We start from the raw sequence: 22469 nt of genomic DNA on the forward strand, positions 1-22469 counted from the left end.
CCTGTAAGTCCCTAGTATATGTGTAAAACATACACCCAGGGCCTAAAGTTAAATTCCACATGCATACTGCAGCACTTGTTGTGTCTTTCGCTATGGTGGCAGTGTACACATGGCTTCAGGCCTACCCTGTGTAGTCTGACTCATGAACTGTAAACATGCATCAGGACATGTCAAAATAAACCCTTTTTTAAAGGTAAAAAAGCCTCCCTTTTAAATATTAATAGGTTACTCCAGGTGAGCGTGTAGTCCACAAGATAAGGGGCAAAGGACTTAAAAGTGGGACAGGTTCAAAGTTAATGGTACTGTGTCCTTACAGTGACAAAGGCATTAACATATTTTCACTGTAACAGGTCTAGCTGCTTTATGTAGAAAAACAGAGTACAAGTTATAATACTAATACTGTATATCAAGAAAGGGACCAGCTAGAAAAATTCCTAAGCCTTAATTTTTAATAGCTATTAATCTCCAAATCAATGGTAACGTCAGATCTTTAATAAATATTAAGGAAAGGTATATTCTAGAAATGTACTCTTTATTTGCCTGAACTCTCAGAAGATTAATCAGTGTAATTCTCTGCCAGCTCTTAGCCTGTGCCTTAAATATGTGTGAAAAAGGTGTATCTCATTGAACCAGCGTGGTCATTCATCATTCCTTATAAGTAAGGACCAATCAATGTGTTCAGTGTTGCGGCTGAGTAGGTACGTTTTATGGCCTTGTATACAAACAGGTGCTTGCTGCATCCCACGGACACCTTTGAGATAGTTCAATGATAGCTCACACTTCTAGAGTGAGCCTTTGCATCACCAGGGCTGGTGGCAGGAAGCGGGGGTGTTTAGGACCCCGGGACTCCTCGTCGGCTCAGGTAGGGCTCTGAAGTGCGCTGAAGTTTCTGCCTGGGAGTTCTCCGTCCCATTCATTCCCCGGGAGTGTGGGAGGCACACGGAGGACCGGGACTTCCCTGCTCTCTTCACTGGCGATGGGACGAGCAGCTGCTGTCCGCCCCGCGGAGTAACTGGCTGGAGGGGGGCGAGGGGCCGGACCTGCGCCCAGTGGAGAAGAGTGCAGGGGCGCTGGGGCGTCGGGATGGGCGCCCCTAACCCATGCCCGGCTTCTGCCCTCGTCCTGGGGGTCGTGTACCTCGCAGCCTGCAGCCACTTTGTCAGGACGTCTCCCGACTTCTCAGGTAGGGGAGGAGCAGGGAGTGTTCCCCATAAGAACAACGTCTCCTCTGGGCTTGTGGTGGCACTCCAGAGGTGTGAGGTGCGTTGCAGAACGATGGAGTAGTAGTTGTTTACTTTTTCAGTCTGGGGAGGAATATTGTTTTTCCCTACAGGACTTGCACAGAGCAATATGTTTGATGCTTCAAGTGTAGTTGGCTATAGAATGACATGTTTACATGCTTTGTTCTTGACCTGTGGATGCAATTCCATACTTAAAGGCAGAGCGAGTGGATGTTGTGTTTTTCATGTATAGGCGGGGGTGGGTGGTGTCTGCCTTCTGTAACAGGGACACTGGTGGCTCTAGGGTGTATCTCAGTTGGTTGGCAGCACACGCTTCTCGCGGTATATTTCATTGTGGACAGAACAGGTCAATTATTATTATTTTGTAACAGTTTGCAGTTTCCGTTTTCTCCTGTCGCGTTGGTTTGTGACCGAGGTGTCGTTGCCACACGTAGAATGGAGGGACTTGCAGGCGGGGGGCGTCCGCCACTTGCACGTTGTATTGTTGATGACGATGCTGCGTTGGACTGTGGGCGCGGAAAGCACCATGTTGGACGGAGGGGTCACGAGAGGGCAGCCGCTCATCCTGTGTGGCATTTCTGCATTGTGCTGCTCAGCCTGACAGCCTCTGCTCACAGCGCATTCCTGGTGTCCTAGGGCTCCCGCGCGCAAAGGCGCACACCGAGCATCTGTCAGGGCGGCCGTCTCCGCATAGCTGTGAGGCCTAGGAGAAGGCTGAAGTGACCCAAGCTCGCCGCCTGGCACATGTAATATAATATAATAAAATAAAATATGACATAATATAATAATATATTAATATAATATATTATCACTATCTGGTATCTGCATAGCTGTGAGGCCTACGAGAAGGCTGAAGTGACCCAAGCTCGCTGCCTGGCACATGTAATATAATATAATATAGTATAACATAATATAACATAATAATAAAATATACCATAATATATTATACTTATAATATATTATCACTATCTGGTATCTGCAGTCTAATTTATCGAACCCTTACTACTGTGATTAATCACATTAATGTTAATACATTTATAAATTCATATTTACATATTCAGATTTGTACCACTTAGTTTGGTTATAGTTGCACCTGCTATTCGCAGCACTACAGGACATCACAATTGAGACACAAACAGCTATACAGACCAGACTATATTACAAAAAACCCAAATTATTATTTATGATTTTGTATTGTTGTGACAGACTTGCTAACTGCCAGCATCTAAGCACTTCCTTGCTTAAATAAAACGGACATGGTCAATGTTCTAATCTGTTTTAAGTTCTTTTATTTTGTCGTGGGCTAAGCACCAAAAGGAAAGACTATTTCTGTGGTGTAAGTTGTGGTTACAAATATGTTAAGTAAACCAAAAAAGTAATGTTGGCAAAATGCTTCACTGTGCAGAAGAAGTGGTTTAATAGCTAAAAGACTATTCCAGGGCCAGATAAAAACCATTTGCAACTGGTCAGCCGGAACTTCCACCAGCCACCAAATAGATGAATACTTAAAAACGCACGTTTTTGTGATATAATCACCTGAGTGTTTCTGTCTGTGATCTGTGTTTTTTTGTTGGCAGGACCTCTGTAGACCCGTTCCCCTGGCCACTCGGGCCTTTCAATGAGTGTGGTCGGTGTTGTGACGAATGCTGCGAGCGGCATGTGTGGCTGGCAGCGTTTGTTGACATGGCGCTTGCAGCCCTTTCCCTGCTCCGGGGCTCGGTGGAACACAGCCCTCCTCGCCATCGTCTGTCCACACTGTCCCTGCCAGCTGAGGAATTTGCATTTTTACTGAGGGGATTTTATTTTGTAAAAGGGGTTGCTTTCTGAGGCCTTCCATTGAGAGGGGCTTGGGCTACAGTGGTCTCACGCCATTCACCCAGAGGAATGAAAGGGACTGACCTGCCTGCTTCAGTCCCCCGCGGCCCCCTCCGTCTAGAGGGCAGGGCAGTCCTGTGACTCTTATTCACAGAGGATTGCCTGTGCACGGAAAGCACCAATGTTTTTCCAGGACGATGACATTTATTGTGAAGGGGCTGGGGCAGGGCGGTGATGGTACATTGATAGAATTAATGGGACTTAACACACCATTATATGTTCCTCGTCAGGCACGTCCGGGGCTCTGCTACTGACGGAATGACGATTCATCTGGCTCGCCAGCACTAGGGCCACTTATGGCCCCTGCATCAAACTGTGAAGGGCCGAAGTGGCTCTATAAGGTGCAAACGTGGCCCAGTGGACTAATGCATCATTTGACCAAAGCCTCACTTTCAAACTCTGGTGGTTCCACTCAACCTTTCATCTTTCCGAGGTAGATAGAATGAGGACCGCTGAGCTAAGTAAAAGGAAGCGTTTGTGTCTGTCAGTAGCGCCAAGAGGAACCCTTGGGGTGAATCTACGCGCTACAAATATACCCGTTCGGTTATTGTAAGCAGAGGGGGCAGTGCAATGTCGCTTCACCTTTAGCAACAGAGTAGCGTGCTACTCGCTGAAAAGCGCTTCGACGCCTCGTCAGGGGCAGTGAGCGCTATATAAATACAATTACAATACAGCGTTTCACCCACTCTGATGCCATGTTGAGAAAGGCATATCTTCCACATGGCCTCGCGTTTTATGTGACGTTTCAGCCAAACCTTATTTTTTAGCCAGGAGCACATTGCAGTGCGGGAGCTGTAATTTCATTTCAGCAGTGGGTATGTCTGGAATCAACAATACTTGCACACAGAGTAAGGTAAATCCCTCACTACATGTCATTACACACACCTTTTTCGCAAGGGCGTAGCTTCGGGGGGGTGGGGGGGGACAGGGAGGGGGCGGTTCTGCCGGGGAGAGGCACTCCCCCCTAATAAATGAGTTTTCTGATAAAAAGTTGGATACAGATGTTGAGATATCTGACGGATTTCACCAGGGATTTTTACATTAATTGAGACAAAAACGCGCCCTCTCAGTTTTTGAAGTCGTCAAAAAATTGATAATTTTACAAAATATTGTTTTCCCCCTCTGTTAGTACCCCTACCAATCTGCATTCCTCTCTCTATCCACTGCCCCTTAGGCCCCTCCCATGCACCCTGCTTGTCGTCGAATGTATTTTTATATTATATGCCAGTCTAATTGTCAGAAAATCCGAAACTCCCCCCGCCCCCAATCTAACTGACCAAGTTACGCCCCTGCTGTTTCATTTCTGGGCTTTTCACCTGCGAATAACTGGCCTCAGATGTGTTAGTCTATTTAGAGCACTGGATGCAAACCAAGGCCACAATACTCAGAACGCATTAGGGTGTCACACAGAAGCTTGACGTGGACTGAGGTGGTCATCATAACATAAAGTGCTGTTTAGCCAAACAGCCAGGAGTGGCTGAAGGTGGCACACTCAATACGTGCTGCGGCAGGAACAGAAAGAATAGTCCACAGCAGTGGTCCACATTTAATTGGCTGTGGCGCGTTAAGCTGTGAGAGGGCTAACATGCTCGACAAAGGATTTCATGGGATGAGATTGTGAGTCTGTGACTAGTGGGTAAGTTACTTACCTTAGAAACTGGAGAATTGTCTTTTTTAAATTGTAGCTCAAATTCTTTTTTTATTAATTGCATAATAATGGTACAATAAATAAAAACAAAGAGCATTATATTGAACAATGTAGAATGTGACACCAATACATTAGACCTGTAAATTAAATTAGTAGCAATATAAACACAGACATGTTACATGTAATAAAATATGTTTAGGAAGGTTATGGCCCATATTTAGTAGAATGCACTGGTGCCCTAAAAAATAATAATGGATGCATTCAACAGCAACATCAGAGAACAGCCAACAGTGGAACGATACAGCCATTATCCTAAAACTGTACATTTAAAAATAATAGCAAAAGTCAAGGACGTTATAAATTATTCAGATACAAATCAACTGTTGATCGCAGATCTTTTACAATTTTGATTTATATTGGTGGCTACAAATGTATTTGCCTCTTGAGACGTTGGTTCCAATCCAAGCTTTTGCACCTGACCAAACATTGTGTGATTCTGGACAAGCGCTGAGATCCTCCTGTCCTGAGGTTTGCAAATATGTGTAATTTAATAAAAATGAATGAAATGTGTAATGTGAATTATATCTGGTGTTTGCCTCGCTCATCACCTGTTACCCCCATCACTGGCCTTCATAACATTACACCAATTATGGTGTGATGTACTCCCATGTTTCTGTGTACACCGTTTCATGTGCCAATTGTTTAATATATGTACATATATGCTGTGGTGCCTCTGCCTCATTTGGCATCCATTACTCCCCGCCTCTGTTCGCACACACACCCACCCGCTATGGTAGTGTGCCGAGGGAACTGGTCCAATTAGGCGCGGACAGACAAAGGAGAACAGAGGCTCCATAGAGTGACAAAATAATAAATGAAACAGTGCAACAAAAAGTTTCTTTAGCTTTAATCCTACATTCAGCCCTGTTGAATGTGGGCGGAGCAGACAGATAGACTTATTTCCAATCTTAGACAGAGAAAATAAAAGCATTCTTGGTTTTAGCAAGCTGGGTTCACCTCTGATGCCTTCCCCAGCACCAAAAAAGGGAAATGAGTACAGGGCTGCAATGAATAGGCCTCTGAGGAAATGAAACAGGGTTGATCAGATTCTGTCCATTGTCTTGGTGCAACAAATATCTATTCACAACTGATTTAATGGGCCTTATGAAAGGGTGTGTGGACATTGGGCAGTGAGGTTGGTCAGCAAGTTTTGTGACTGGGCTTTGCGCCTTTGATGCAAGGTCAACTCTCCTGTGTAGGCATCACGACTTTTGCTGATATTCGGCTACTGTGTAATCTGGGGCCAGATGTGGCAAAGGTTTTTACCCATTCTGTGTCTATGGGAAAAAGTGTTCGTACATATGGCCCCAAATGAGGTAGGATCTCTGTTTTCTTCAACAGAAGGTTTGGGATTCGTTTGTGGTCTTAAAACGTCAATTCCGTGCTCTCAATTTTTTGGAAACTTTTATGGAAGACTTCCTAGTGACCGGACACCCCTGAAGAGACTCCGTGCTTCTCCTCCTGCACCCACATCCCTCACAAACCGCGCCCGTCTGCTGCATCCCATCTCCATTTAAGCTTGTGGTTGCCGGTGCTCAGATGCAGGCCTGGTCCCCACCGTGCCCCTCCCTCAGCAGCTATCCCCTCCCTCAGCAGCTATCCTCTCCATCTGCAGCTCCTCGCTGGCTCCTTCTCGCCCAAGTAGTTGATTTTGTGCTTTACTGCATTACTGTGCTTGAACACCAGTCCACTGCTTTGCAACAAGGTTCACGCTTTTTAAGTTGCTAATATACCTATACTAAATTGTGGTGCTTATGTGTGTGAACCCGGGTCCGTCTGCTGTTTGTACTATCTGGTGATCTGACCTAAATATATGATTACACAACTGTACAAAGAAATTGTCTCTGACTCTCCAAGTACTCACAGTCAATGACGTAATCAATCCTTATTATAACTACACTAACAGATATTTACTTCTAATAGATTCTGACCATTTCCCGACTACCCAATTGATCATACATACAGAATTTATCATTTTTTTCGTCAATACACCCATTATATACAATAACAACAATATACTTATTAATTTAATTCACTGCTCTTATCCTACTTTGAGTTCATTTCACATCATTTAATAGAAAGCGACTTTTGTGTTCACAGTAATGGGAAGGATCATGAAACTACTTCCCCATTCAGTCTCTTCTTAGTTTAAAGCATTGGTTGTTGTCGCCACATACGGCTAACGTTACTGACTCTTCCACGGCTCCACTGGCTTTTCACTGTCTTTGTCTGGCAAACCAGCCTTTCAGCATATCCTCCAGTATTTATTTTAAACATGACTGCCCCTATTTCCACACAAGAAAAATATCAACATTAAACTGGTGGTAAGGTCTCCAAGCATCAGCTTCCACAGAGCGAAATCGGTTAAGATCAATAGGTGCAAACTGTTCTGCGGAACTCCTTTCAGTGGGTATATGGGCTGTGTGGAAAATGTCACTTTAATAGACATTTTAATGTGGGTGAAAATAACTCGTATGTGTGTGTTAATGTGGGTAGCATCTAGGCTTAACAATGCATCTTCAGAGTCACTCCTGCCTAACAAAGGTTGCACCAGGGTCACACCTATTGACTGAAAACTTCAGGAATGGTAAGAGAAACCATTAACAATTCCTTGTAACTTTTCTAGAAGAATTGTTTGTTTGACCCTCATACAGGAGCATTTGCCATGTACCCCAAACCCAAGGGGCTTAGCTTGTGTTTAATTTGGCTTTTTTGTTTCGCAGACAAAATGCAGAAAATCCAAACCGCTGTTATGCGAAGCGGTGCATCCAACTAATGACTGAGTAGTCCCCGTCAGGAGCCCACAACATTCCTCCATCCCACCAGCCAAACCTTCATACATTCAAACCCAACAAAAAGGCTCAAGCTAACTGTACTTTTACGACTGCAGCTAACACAGCGAAACAATGACCAACCCAACAATAGCATCCATAGAGAGGAAGATGTCACAGCCATATAAGTGCTCACTACTTAGCAGGTTGATTTCTAAACTTGTAGTCAGGGGCACTGGCGTTATATAGCATGGTTGAGTAAGTTATGCGGCAAGAAAAGGCAACTTTTCTGTCATTACGCGGTACATTTTGTGAGTATTACTTCATTATTTAGTAATTTTTAGGTCGAGCAGATAAAGGAAGAAGGTAAATGGAAGTGCTTTATTTATATGCAGGGCCAATGGAATTCTGTAGCAGGAATGGACCAAATTATAAGGCTGGATTGACCAATTTATGTGGCAACAATTTACAATGCCAATAACCCTAACTCTCGCAAATGCAAGACCTATTGCATTGCAAATGCTTGTTTGTCCATCCAGTCGGTTTTGGCAGTCCAAATCCTGGCCTGTTACTGTACAGTCAGCAGATGGTACAGGACACTCACTGTCTGAGCCGTGGTAATTTTGGTGGAGGTAGGACCATGACACAAGTGTTGTCATCTTAAGTAATTACATTTAAAGGCCACAAACCATGCCAGCAGCATCGAGAAACATGTGTTCCCACACCAATCAAAGACCATCAGGGCGATATGTCACAAGGTAGCACTGTATGAGCGTTCTGTAATTAGAGATTCATTTTTATCAATTACCCACATCGTAAGCACTGCCATGTATGCGTACCTCTAGCACTTAATGGTGGTTGTGTTAGTTCAGTGTACCGTACATTCTTCCTCTAATGCTACTGGATGGTGATGAAGGTCAAGACTGATTTGCATATGGCTGGGTCCAAACTGTGGTGGCATGATGGGCAAAAGACAATGGATTAAACCCAGATCTGTGACTGGGGGTAAATGTTTGCATTGTTCAGCATTCCACCCATCATCTGTTCTTTTTGTTTTTGGTGATGAGAGTAGACAATAGTCTAGCCATAGCACCCATTGAAACAGTTGTTGGGATGGTTATATGATAACGCTTGTCTACCATGGGTGAGAGGTTTTGAGCACCAGATCATCTCTTATGAATATTGGGACGTAGTTCTTTAGCTCTAGGTAGGGCTTGTTGTTCTGTGCCATCCCTACACAGAGGCCAGATAAAAATTTAGGGGGTTATTACAACTTTGGAGGAGGTGTTAATCCGTCCCAAAAGTGACGGTAAAGTGACGGATATACCACCAGCCGTATTACGAGTCCATTATATCCTATGGAACTCTTAATACGGCTGGTGGTATATCCATCACATTTGGGACGGATTAACACCTCCTCCAAAGTTGTAATAACCCCCTTAATGTTTATTATGCCAATGGTTGTGAATTGTAAATTCATTAAAATATGTTTAAAAAAACACAAAAAAACCCAGAAGATATGTTACAAGCTGCCACGATTTGCTACTGAGGGTCACTTTTTTGGTGTAGATACCTTTTTTTGGTGCCCAGATCTATTTTATACCCCTGTGCGACACTGTTTGTGGGTGCTGCAAACATCACTCTCTCAGCCCCAGCACAATATCCGTTCACTAGGAGAATGAAATCTGGACTTGTGTGATTCTGTAACAGTGGCTCTGACTTTGCAACATAATCGTCCATCTGCTGGATAAAATTCAAGATTTTAACAAAAAACTGAATTGTTTCTAGGACAAAGGGATGAAAAGTTATTAAACATGTCACACTCGGAAGCTTGATACATTGCAAAAAAGTAACTGTTCAACTTTCAACTGCTGATTATTGGCATAGGCCATCTGAAGAGGTGCTCATTTTGGAAAGATGCTATAGACACTCCCAAATGAGATGCTCAGGGAAGTGCTTTGTCTGCAGCAAGAAACAACGTTTTGAATATCTAAAAGCAATTACAAGTGGTAGTCATAATGATTTCTTCTCTGTCATTAAAATATTTGGTTTAGAATTCGCACAAATTCAGGCTTACATCACAGAGAACATTGTGAAAGCTAAATCGCCTTCAGAAGAGTTCTCGAGAAGAATTCTGAACATGTGTGTTTTTTTAAGGTCTGATGTGTTGAATCCCCAAACACTTTCCAGTGAGACATGTACATAATACATATGGAGTGTAGTGTGCGATTCTGTAGTGCTGGTTGTTTACTGGGACGGGGTGTTTTCTAGAGATCCCATTGAGAGAACTCTGACGACATGTTGTGAAATGTAACTGGAATGCACTGAGTAAATGTGACACACCTTTTATTACAAGATGTTTGCAGACTCAGTTTTTGATGAATTCTAAAATGTATATAATGTACATATTGTCCCCAAACCAAACTGTTTTTAACTCTGGGCAGGAAAAAGGACAGTTTGAATAAAATGATGCACCTCTGAATCCTTTCAAAGTGAAATCATCAGTTATTGATGAATGCCATTTTGCATAATATGTGCTGAATGTTTAAAGTTTTTTTAGTTTGGGCCTACGTAAAACCCATGTATTCTTATAGAATTCGGATGCCTTTTGTATCGATGTGTGTTAAAATATCAAACTAGTTAATACTGCTGTCGAACATTCTCTATACTTTGTTTTTCTTTTCATCCTATGCAAAAAACTTGCCTTGAGTGACCTCATAATTTGCTTTTCTTTACCATATCATTTGGCTAACCCTACCGCATAGTTTTGCCCCTCCATTGCCACATAATTTCAGTGGCCCTGAATAGGAGGCATTTGAAGATTTATCAGGAGTATCCCAACTTATAAACAAGCATTTTCAATTCAACGGGTCTCGCATTTGCTTGAGTTAGAGCTATTAGCGTTGTAAAGAAAAAAAAAAAAAGAGAAAATAAACAGATAGAGTAGTCCGGACTTCATGCTGAAAACATCGAGCCTCGTAGGTTTTTAGTAGTTTACCAGTGCTGTGTAGGTGGGCTCAGTGCTTAATTTGTGCTTGTTGTTTCCGGTGCTGAGCACCGGCACTTATTTGTGAGGGCGGGGCTTATTCTTCTGCCTCAAGCATTTGCTGCGAGCAAAAGACACATATGGGAAAGACAGAAGAAGGAAAAACGAAAAAGCGTCATAAAGAGAGAAAGTAGAAAGTTGCAGGATGAGCTGAAGGGGCAGGGGTTGTCGTAAATGGATTGAAGAGGCCCGAGATGGCTTCAGGATTACGCTGCCTCTGTATTCAGTGCTGCCAGATTTAATTACAGCAGCCTCCTTGTTAAGAGAAAGACTTTGAGCACCGGCACCTCTTTATTTACAAATTAAGCACTGGGTGGGTTAAACACCGGAAAAGGCATGACGTATGCATGCTTTTCACAAATGAAAGCAAGCGGATTTTAAAAGGCAAGCCCATGAACCAATGAAAATGACTGACGTGACATGGGCATGGTTTGAAGCCCAAAGAGAGATTACAGAATGGGACTGAGCGCCCATAAAAAGATGTAAAATCTTTGACATGCCTCAGATTTCTTACTGCTCTGCAAGGAGCACTGTTTTTAGGGTCTGGCCCCTGTTGTAATCTCTCTGTGGGCTTTTAACCATGCCCATGTCATGCCCGTCACTTTCATTGATTCGTGAGCTTTCCTTTTAAAATCCCCTTGATTTCATTAGTCGAAGGCATGCATACGCCATGCCTTTTCCGGTGTTTAGCCCCCCTCGAGCGCACCGGTAAAGTACTGAAAGCATACGAGGCTCCATGTTATTGGTGGCATTGGTATGGTTTCTGGACTACCTTTTCTTTTTATTTCGTGTGCAGAGCGATCTTGCTGGGCAGTAATCGACCACTTTGCATGGCTACCAGTTTACTTCTATTGTTTATCCTTACACAGTGCAATCACACAGTTTTTTTTATTACTATGTAAAGGCGAACCCGGTATGGTTTCTGGACTACTTTTTCTTTTTATTTCGTCTGCAGTGAGATCTTTCTGGGCAGTAATCGAGGGCTCTGCATGGCTACCAGTTCTATTGTTTATCCATGCACTCCTTGACGAATTCAAGGTTTTACACGGTGCAATTGCGCTCATGTTTTTTTATTACTATGTAAAGGCGAAACCGGATGGACTGGTGTTCTTACTCTGATTAGTCTCCTTCACGCTCATGGCGTGGCACTTTAAATCGGCTCCCTTATGTGAAACTGTATTACTTTTCATTTTCAGTTTATGTGGCAGGAAAAGTCTGGTTAGGCTAATAGCTCTAACTTGAGCAAATGCGAGACCCATTGCATTGCAAATGCTTTTTGACCTCGCTAGCGTGAATACATTCATACAGCTCACATTATATTTTCCATCAAGTCCTTTATTTGTTAAAACTTAACTTTTGAAAGAATTCTGACATGTTTGACTAACACTCAGTTCACAACAATGGTGGAATTATTTTCTCCACTATATTGTTGAAATAGATTTTTGTCACTACTAATGATTTAATTTATACAAAGCACAACAACACCTCTCTCTCACCTTAATGTAGCTTTTAACATGTGGCTGGTGGTGGGGTTTATCTTCTGAGCCTCCAGAGCCACATTTGGATTCCCATAAAACAACTACTGATCTCTTGGAGATAAATAGTGTTTGCTGTGATCATGGATTATGAATCTTATGTGGCAAGCCCCACATTATGCTGATTGCATTAGCTCCAGGATTATTTTAAGCAGTCCTTGTGATTGATACTTGTGAACGCTGCACGCTATGCAATGTAAGTTACGAATGTATGGCTGTGTTGGTTGGCTGCACTACGTTGATATAGTCAGAACCACTAGAAATATGTACAATGGAGGACTAAATTATGTGGCACTTTTGAGTAAATTTTGGGACAAGAAAAGGCAAAATGTGGAAGTCATTCAGCATCTCTTCCCTTTGAAAGTATTTTTGCAGACCGATATAATACATATAACACTTTTTTAGCAGGAAATATTTTAGGATTCAAAACGTGGGACATCTGAAGTTCTGTTGAAATAATTCCCACTTTTGGAACAGTGTCTGTGATGGGTGTATTACTCAGGAGCAGCTCCCGGGGCATGAAAGGGGTGGGGCGGTGCGGGGGGGATAAACATTAAAATAAATTAAATTAAAAAAATAAAAACACTTACCTTGCTCCTCGCCATGCCCGTGCTGCTCCTTTCCTTCATCTTGCTGCAGGCCGAAGCTGCCGCCTGCCCTGCGGCCAATCCTGACGCTGCTCAAAGCAGCATCAGGATTGGCTGGGAGAACCAGCCAGGGCGCTCCTAGGCAGATTGGGAGCCTGTGCAGGCTCTCTCCAGGTTGCCGGGCTGGAGAGAGCCCACTGCGCATGTATGTTTAGCCAGTCCGAGTCGGCCGGCCAAATACATGCACTTTGAGGGGTAGTGCTGCTCCCCCCCTCCTCGTTGCTCGTCACCCACGTGGCCCCACCTCTTTAAAAGAAAAGGATAATAAACAAAGTTCATTATCTTTTTCTTTCAAAGGTTTTGCAGCTGCTGCTGCTGGCGGTAGGGGGGTAAGGGAGGTGATGCTCCTCCACCCTAATGGAGGAGCCACCCCTTGTATTACTTCAATCAACGGCAGAAGGTGACCATTTAAGTTTCACAAAGTACCTAACTCAGAATTTCTCCCCTTGTGAAGTGATTTAAATAACTTTAGATCTGGTGAAGCTAGATCCTACCTCGCCTCCAAAACCTGGAACACCCTCCCCACCAACCTTCGCAAAACCAAAGACCTCCTGCTCTTCAGAAAGAACCTCAAGACATGGTTGTTCGATCAGTGACCTTCCCTGCCCCCCCTCCTTCATTTTCTCCCTCCCCCCAAGCGCCTTGAGACCCTGACGGGTGAGTAGCGCGCTCTACAAATGTTTTTGATTGATTGATTGATTGAACCACATGTTTTTACAAACTGCAAAATATTTTAATGATGAATTATGCAGCAAATGCAGCAAATATATTTTAATATGAAATGCATTGTGGCCACACAGTTATGTTTCTCCAGTGGCCTGGTTTCTACATAATTAGGAATTTACAGCAGTTGTCTCATAATCCATCATCTGCTGCATAATTTGCAGATTTCAACGAAAAATGGTTTCTACCTCAAAGGGATAAAACTCACTAAAAACTCTGCAAACTGTGCATTGCAGTGCCAGACCCATTTCAAAGGTTAACTTTCGACCTTTTAGTTGCTGATTGCAGTATTCCGGCACTAAACTGGTAGTAATGAGATGAACCTTATGCTCACACTATTAATTTATCGCAAAATGGTAAAATAATCATGCCACAAAATGCACATTACAACCCACAAGTTGCCTTTTATAGCTCCATAATTCAGTGAACTCTCCTGTATAATTTGGTCCATCACTGCCGCATAAATCCAGTGGTCCTGTGTATACTGCCTAGGCCGGGCATATTGGCTTTGCCAATGATTGTTTTTAAAGTAGCGTTGGTTCTCTTCAGAAACATGTAAGGAAAGTTTAGTGTGTGGGAGTGCAAACATGGAGATTATGGTTTGCTGTTCTCTGTGGGCCACTATCCCTGTAGCCAACCACAGAGGACATGAATCAAGATCTGCCTAATTAATATTCACTGGGCAGGTAGTTCTGAGAGACTCCCTGTACCTAGTGATTTAGCTATACAACCTATTAGTTCACAGGTCATATAGCAAACTTAGAGTCAGGTTGGTACTGGATTTACAAACTCTACTTGTGTCCTGTCTCTTTGTACATCAGGCCCCAAATTCTTTATCTTATACATGCATTATATACAGAGAGCAATCATTGTTGTGTTGCATTTTTACTGCAGCAGCCTGTCTTAAAAATATTTTACTGATGGCTCAAAATGCAAGCCAGACCTACTGGCATTGCCACCAATGTTTGTTTTTTAGGGTCGAGCCTGCGATAGCATGCGCCAGCACATGCGTATCGCTTGCAAGGCGCTGTTGTATTTAGAAAAGGGCTTTGAGCCCGCCTGTGGCTTATCATTTGTTAGACTGCATGGCACTCTTCTTTACAGCTTCACAACTTGTCACGGCTGGCATTTCACCATTTTCATTCCTGTACGTAGAGCAGGGACTAAGCACTGATTGATTCAACTAAATCAGTGCACGTCTGCAACCCCCGACGTGGCTGAGGTACTATTATGTTCTTTTTAACTTCTAGGGCCCTGCAAACAGAAGGCACATGACTGGCAAAAACGTGCTCAGCAGGACAAACAAAATGGCAGAGATGTATTTTCTAAAGCTAACGTTTTGCTTTATTTTGCCAAGTTTTCTTTTCTCATTTTGCACTCATGTTTTGTTTTGTATTTGCTTTTGGACACTGTTCTCGAAAGTTGACTATTGTCTTGTTATAAATATTGCAAAGCAACATTGCTTTTCTCATGTGTAATTTTTTTAATGATGCTTTAGCAAATGATAGTGCAGTACACCCCAATCCATCCCACTTCAATCCAGTCCGCCCCACTCCAGTCAAAACCACTCACCTCAATCCACTCCAATTCACCACACTCCAATCCTCCCAACCCACCCACTCCAATCTGCCCTACTCCAGTTCAAAACAATCTGCCCAACTCCAATCCAAAAAAATCTGCCTACTCCAATCCCAAAAAAACTGCCCCACTCCAATCCAAAACAATGTGCCCCACTCCAATCCAATCCACCACACTTCAATCCTCCCAGCCCACCCCACACCAATTTGCTCTACTTCAATCCTAAACACTCTGCCCCCACTCCACTACTGCACTCCAAAACTATCTGCCCCAATCCAATCCAAAACAATCTGCCCACTCCAATCCAAAACAACCCACCCCACTCCAATCAAAAACAATCTGCCCCTCTCCAATCCAAAACAACCTGCCCCACTCCAATCCAAAACAATCTGCACCACTCCAGTTAAAAACAATCTGCCCCACTCCAGTTAAGAACAATCTGCCCCACTCCAGTTAAGAACAATCTGCCCCACTCCAGTTAAGAACAATCTGCCCCACTCCAGTTAAGAACAATCTGCCCCACTCCAGTTAAGAACAATCTGCCCCACTCCAGTTAAGAACAATCTGCCCCACTCCAGTTAAGAACAATCTGCCCCACTCCAATCCAAAACAACAATTTAAAACAACCTGTCCACTCCAATACAGAAATTCAAAACAATCTACCCCACTCCAATACAGCAGTCCAAAATAATCTGCTACACCCCCAAAACAAAACAATCTGCCCCACCACAACACAAGACAATCTGCCTCACTCCACCCTCTCCCACTCCAACCCAAAACAATCTGCCCCTCTCCAACCCAAAACAGTCTGCTTCACTCCAAACTAAAACAATCTTCTCCACTCCAACCCAGTCTTCCCCATTCCAATCTGATCCACCACACACCACTCCACCACGCCCCACTCCACTAGCCACACAACAAACCAGTCTGCCCCACTCCAATCCAGTCTGCCTCAGTCCAGTCCACCTCACCCAGATCCACCTTACTCCATCCCACCTCGCTCTGCCACACCCACTCCGATCCGCCCCACTTCGATCTGCCCCACTCTGCCACACCAGCTTCAATCTGCCCCACTACAATCTGGCTCACTCCGATCTGCCTCACTCTGATCTAAAACAATCTGCCCCACTCCAGTCCAAAACAATCTTCCCCACTCCAAACCAAATCAATCCGCACTACTCCAATCCAAATCAGTATGCCCTTCTCTGATCCAAAACAGTATGCCCCACTTCAATCCAAAACAATCTGCCCTACTCTCGTCCAAAACAACCTGGTCCACTCCAGTCTGTCCAAATACAATAAAAAAAATCTGCCACTACAAATCAAAACTATCTGCCCCACTACAATCCAAGCTATTTGCCCCACTACAATCCCCACTGCAATCCAAAACAATCTGCCCCACTGCAATCCAAAGCAATCTATCCCACTACAATCTGTTCCAGTACAATCCAAAACAATCTGCCCCACTCCAATCCAGAACAATCTGCCCCACTCCAATCCAGAACAATCTGCCCCACTCCAGCCTCAAACAATCTGTCCACTCCAATCCAACACTCCAATACAAAACAATCTTCCCCACTCCAATAAAAAACAATTTGCCCCCCTCCAATCCAAAACAATCTGCCTCACTTCACCCTCCCCACTCCAATCCAAAGCAACCTGCCCTGCTCCAATCAGCACCACTCCAGTCCAGTCGACCACACTCCAATCCAGTTCACTTCACTCCATCCCAGTCCACCACACTCCAATCCTCCCCACCCACTCAAATCTGCCCCACTTCAATACAGTAATCCAAAACAATCTGCCCCACCCCAATCCAAAATAATCTACCTCATTCCAACCTGCCTCACTCCAATGCAAAACAACCTGCCCCACTCTAATCCCAAGCAACCTTCCCCACTCCAATACAGCAATCCAAAACAACCTGTCCCACTCTAATACAGCAGTCCAAAACTATCTGCCCTACCCCCCCAAAAAAACATTCTTCCCCACCCCAATATAAAACAATCTGCCTAACTCCAATCTCTCCCACTCCAACCCAAAACAATCTTCTCCACTCCAACCCAAAACAGTCTGCCCCACTCCAACCCAATTCCAATCTGACCTGCCACGCACCACGCCCCACTCCAATCCAGTCTGCCCCACTCCAGTTCAGCCTGCCCCACTCCAATCCAGTCGGCTTCACTCCAATCCAGTCCACCTCACCCAGACCCACCTCACTTTACCCCATCCCACACTGCCACACCCACTCCAATCTGCCCCACTCTGCCACACCAGCTCCGATCTGCCTCACTACAATCTGCCTCACTCTGATCTGCCCCACTCCGATCTGAAACAATCTGCCCCCCAGTCCAAAACAATCTGCCCCACTCCAATCCAAATTAATCTACACTACTTCAATCCACATTAATCTGCCCTACTCTAATTCAAAACAGTATGCCCCACTTCAATCCAAAACAATCTGCCCTACTCCAGTCCAAAACAATCTGGTCCACTCCAGTCTGTCCCACTACAATTAAAAAAATCTCCCCACTACAATCCAAAGCTATCTGCCCCACTACAATCCAAGCTATCTACCCCACTACAATCCAAAACAATCTGCCCCACTGCAATCCAAAGCAATCTGTCTCACTCCAATCTGCTCCAGTACAATCCAAAACAATCTGCCCCACTCCAATCCAGAACAATCTGCCCCACTCCAATCCAGAACGATTAGCCCCACTCCAGCCCCAAACAATCTGTCCACTCCAATACTCGAATACAAAACAATCTTACCCACTCCAATCCAAAACAATCCGCCCCACTCCAATCAAATACAATGTGCCCACTCCAATCCAAAACAGTCGGCCTCACTTCAACCCTCCCCACTCCAATTCAAAGCAACCTGCTCCAATCAGCCCCACTCCAGTCCAGTCCAACACATTCCAATCCAGTCCACTTCACTCCATCCCAGTCCACCACACTCCAATCCTCCCCACCCACTCAAATCTGCCCCACTTCAATACAGTAATCCAAAACAATCTACCCCAATCCAACCTGCCTCACTCCAATGCAAAACAACCTGCCCCACTCTAATCCCAAGCAACCTGCCCCACTCCAATACAACAATCCAAAACAACCTGCCCCACTACAATACAACAATCCAAAACAACCTGCCTGCTCCAATGCATAGATTCAAAACAATCTTCCCCACTCCAATACAGCAGTCCAAAACAATCTGCCCTACCCCAAAACAAAACAATCTGCCCCACCCCAATATAAAACAATCTGCCCCACTCCAACCCAATTCCAATCTGACCTGCCACACACCACGCCAAAACAATCTTCTCCACTCCAACCCAAAACAGTCTGCCCCACTCCAACCCAATTCCAATCTGACCTGCCACACACCACGCCCCACTCCAATCCAGTCTGCCCCACTCCAGTTCAGCCTGCCCCACTCCAATCCAGTCGGCTTCACTCCAATCCAGTCCACCTCACCCAGACCCACCTCACTTTACCACACCCCACCCTGCCACACCCACTCCAATCTGCCCCACTCTGCCACACCAGCTCCGATCTGCCTCACTACAATCTGCCCCAATCTGATCTAAATCAATCTGCCCCCAGTCCAAAACAATCTGCCCCACTCCAATCCAAATTAACCTGCACTAATCCAATCCAAATCGATCTGCCCTACTCTAATCCAAAACAGTACGCCCCACTTCAATCCAAAACAATCTGTTTTACTCCAGTCCAAAACAATCTGGTCCACTCCAGTCTGTCCCACTACAATTAAAAACATCTGCCCACTACAATCCAAAGCTATCTGCCACACTGCAATCCAAAACAGTCTGTCCCACTGCAATCCAAAACAGTCTGTCCCACTGCAATCCAAAACAGTCTGTCCCACTGCAATCCAAAACAGTCTGTCCCACTCCAATCTTTTCCAGTACAATCCAAAACAACCTGCCCCACTTCAATCCAGAACAATTCGCCCTACTCCAATCTGCCCCACCCCACTCCAATCAAAAACAACCAGCCTCACCCCAGCCCAAAACAATCTGTCCACTCCAATCCAAAACAATATGCCCCATTCCAATCTGCCCCACTCCAATCCGAAACCAGCTGCCCCCTCCAATCCAAAATAATATGCCCCCCTTGAGTCCTAAACAATCTGTCCCATTCTAATCCAAAACAATCTGCCCCCCCCCTACAGTCCAAAACAATCTGCCCACTCCAATCTGTTCCAGGACAATCCAAAACAATCCTCCCCACTCTAATCTGCCCACTTCAATCCAGAACAAGCTGCTATACTCCAATCTGCCCATTTCAATCAAAAACACTCAGCCTCACTCCAGTCCAAAGCAATCTGCCCCACTCCAAGCAAAAACAATCTGCCCACTCCAGTCCAAAACAATATACCCCACTCCAGTTTGTCCCACTGCTAACCAAAACAAGTTGTCCCACTCCAATCTGCCCCACTGAAATTCAAAGCAATCTGCCCCACTCCAATCCAAAATAATCTGCCCTACTCCAGTTCAAAACAAACTGCCCCACTCCAATCCAAAACAATCTGCCCCACCCCAATAAAAAACTGCCCTACCCCAATTCAATCTACCCCTCTCCAATACACCACAATCCAAACCACTCTTGTCCAACCCACCCCACCACAGTCTGACCCACCCATCTCTGTTCCATGCCCACCCATCTCCAGTCCAACCCACCACACCCCAGTCCAGTCTAACCCAATCCACCAGTCTTGTGCCAGTCCATCCACTCCAATCAAATCCACCTTAATCCACCGCAGTCCATTCCAGTTCACCTTAATCCACCCCAATCAAATCCAAACCACCGCACACCAATCCAATCTACTGCGCCCCACACCAATCTAATCCAACTCCATCTGATCCAGCTCATCCCACTCCATTCCAATCCTCTCCACTCTACTCCATTCCAGTCCATCCCACCCCAATCCAATCCACCCCACCCAATCTAATCTGCCTCACTCACACCAATCCAATCCACCCCACTCCATTCCTGTCCATCCCACTTCGCACCAGCCCACCCCACTCCAATCCAGTTCACCCCATTCAATCGACCTCACCCCACTCCAATCCAATCTACCCCACCTCAATGCATTCCACCCCACTCCAATCCATACTACTACGCCCCAAATCCAAACTAACCCACCCCACCACAATCCACCCCATCCATTCCATCACACTTCAACCCACCTCACCCCACTCTACACCAATCCACTCCAGTCTACTCCAGTCCACCCACTTTACTCCAATCCACCACACCCTACTGCAGTCCACCCTGATCCAATCCAATCCACACTACCCCAGTTCAGTCCATCCCACTCCAAAACTATCCACTCTACTACACAATCCATCCCAATCCAATTCACCTTAACCCACCCACTCCAGTCCAATAAAGTTCACCTTAATCCACCCCACACTTGTCCAGCCCACACCACCCCAACCCACAGCAATCGAATCCACCCATACACCAATCCAAACCACCCCAATCAAATCCACCCCAATCCAACCCATTCAATCCAATCCACACCCCTCAATCCAATCCACTCGAGTCCACCCACTCCAGTTCAATCCACCACAATCCACCCTGCTCAAATCCATTCCACTCCAATCCACCCGACTCCACCCCACTACAAAAAATCCATTCCACTCCAATCTACCTCATCACACCCCACTCCAATCCACAGCACCCCACTCTAAGCCAACCCACCCCACCCCAATCCGATCCACCTCAATCCAATCCAGTCCACCACAACCCAGTTCACTCCATCCCTCTTCAAGTGCAATCCACCCCACCTCAATCCACCCCACTGAAATCCATCCCCCCCACCCCAGTCAACACCACCCCACCCCTAACCACACTGTAAATCCAGTCAACCCCACTCCAATCCACCCAACTCCAAACCACCCCACTCCAGTCAATCTAACTCACTCTACTCCATTCAGTCACTCAGTCCACCCCATTCCACTTCAATCCACCCCACTACCCCAGTCCACTCTAACCCACTCGATCCTATTCCACCCCACGCGACTCCACCCCACAACACTCTCTGCCACTGAATCACTGAACTGTACTCTACTCCACTCAACTCAACGACACTCTACTCCCCCTACTCCACTCTACAACACTCTACCCTCACTACAAAACACTCCACCCCACTAACCTTTAGCCATGCTGAACAGCAGCCACACTGATGTACAACATGGCAAAAACACATTGCCAAAGCCAATAGCTCTAGTATAGGTGAGATCAATTGGCTGTGCCAACGCTTGTTTAAAGTGCTTTAAGGAACAAGCTGGAAAGCGCAAACAGGATAGCATGCTGTCACTATTGTACTGAACAGTAAATGCCTATTTGTTCCGCTTTTATATTATTTTAACAAATTAATTGAATTCTTAAGGATAAGAAAAATCAGTCTAATATTTTTCCAGGTTTACTTTACTTAAAGATGTTTCTTATTTTTTGCCATGGTTTTCAAATAATGTTAGAGGGGGAAGTCGTATATTTCATTTAACAGAATTTATTTCCGAATATGAAGAGCTAAGAGATGAAGATAATATGTCAGCTATTGCAGGAGCGGCTCTTGGTGCTAACCGGGGGCGGGGCGACGCTGGGGGATTAGGGTGTGGGGGGCACCATTAGCACCGCCGCCATCACACCTGCACCGCTCCTCTAACGCAGGCTGCAGGCTCAGGCTCCCATTCCAGCCTGCCCTGCGGCCACTCATGACGCTGCTTAGAGCAGCGTCAGGATTGGATGGGAGCGCCCAGCCAGGGTGCTCACAGGCAGACTGGGAGCCTGTGCATGCTCTCTCTAGCCCGGCAACTGTGTTGCTGGGCTGGAGAGAGCCTACTGCGCGTGTGCGTGTGACCAGCCTGAGACGGCCAGCCAAACATACATGCGCAGTGAGGGTGAGTGCTGTGCACTCCCCCTCGGTGCTCGTCAAGCCTTTGGCCCCACTCCTTTTACCAAAAAACGATAATAAACATAGTTTATTTTTTGGTAAAAGACTTTACAGCTTCTGCTGCTGGTGGGGGGGGCAACATACCTCCATCTTAGTGGAGGAGCTGCACCTGGGCTATTGGATGCACTGACATATATATTTGTCAATGAATGTAGTAGCTGCTAAGGGGGACGTATAATTTCAAATTTGACTAGGTATTATGGCATGTCTTTATGAGATGCCAAATCCTTGCTTTATATGTCCAAGGGATGGTTGTGGTTTATATTTCAATGTTTTATAATGCCCTCAGGTCAAAGCTTCCACTTACAGTCACTTTTAATTTTGCCTTTTTATATAGGAGTCTCCAATTGCTATATT

The 22469-nt window shown here is 45.1% G+C and overlaps 1 protein-coding gene across 4 annotated transcripts in view; it reads left to right on the top strand.

Moving 5' to 3' along the window:
- The first annotated feature begins 899 nt into the window (after positions 1–899).
- Positions 900–22469, top strand: part of EVA1A (eva-1 homolog A, regulator of programmed cell death) — a 718938-nt gene continuing 697368 nt past the window's right edge. For 2 of the 4 annotated variants that reach the window (XM_069236051.1, XM_069236050.1), the window contains exon 1: positions 900–1183. In XM_069236051.1, the coding sequence (XP_069092152.1) occupies positions 1084–1183 (100 nt within the window). In that variant the 5' untranslated portion in view covers positions 900–1083. The remainder of the gene's footprint in view (positions 1184–22469) is intronic. The other 2 variants (XM_069236049.1, XM_069236048.1) reach the window with 2 other exon arrangements.

This window comes from Pleurodeles waltl, chromosome 5 (assembly GCF_031143425.1).
Source record: "Pleurodeles waltl isolate 20211129_DDA chromosome 5, aPleWal1.hap1.20221129, whole genome shotgun sequence".
Taxonomy (NCBI): Eukaryota; Metazoa; Chordata; class Amphibia; order Caudata; family Salamandridae; genus Pleurodeles; species Pleurodeles waltl.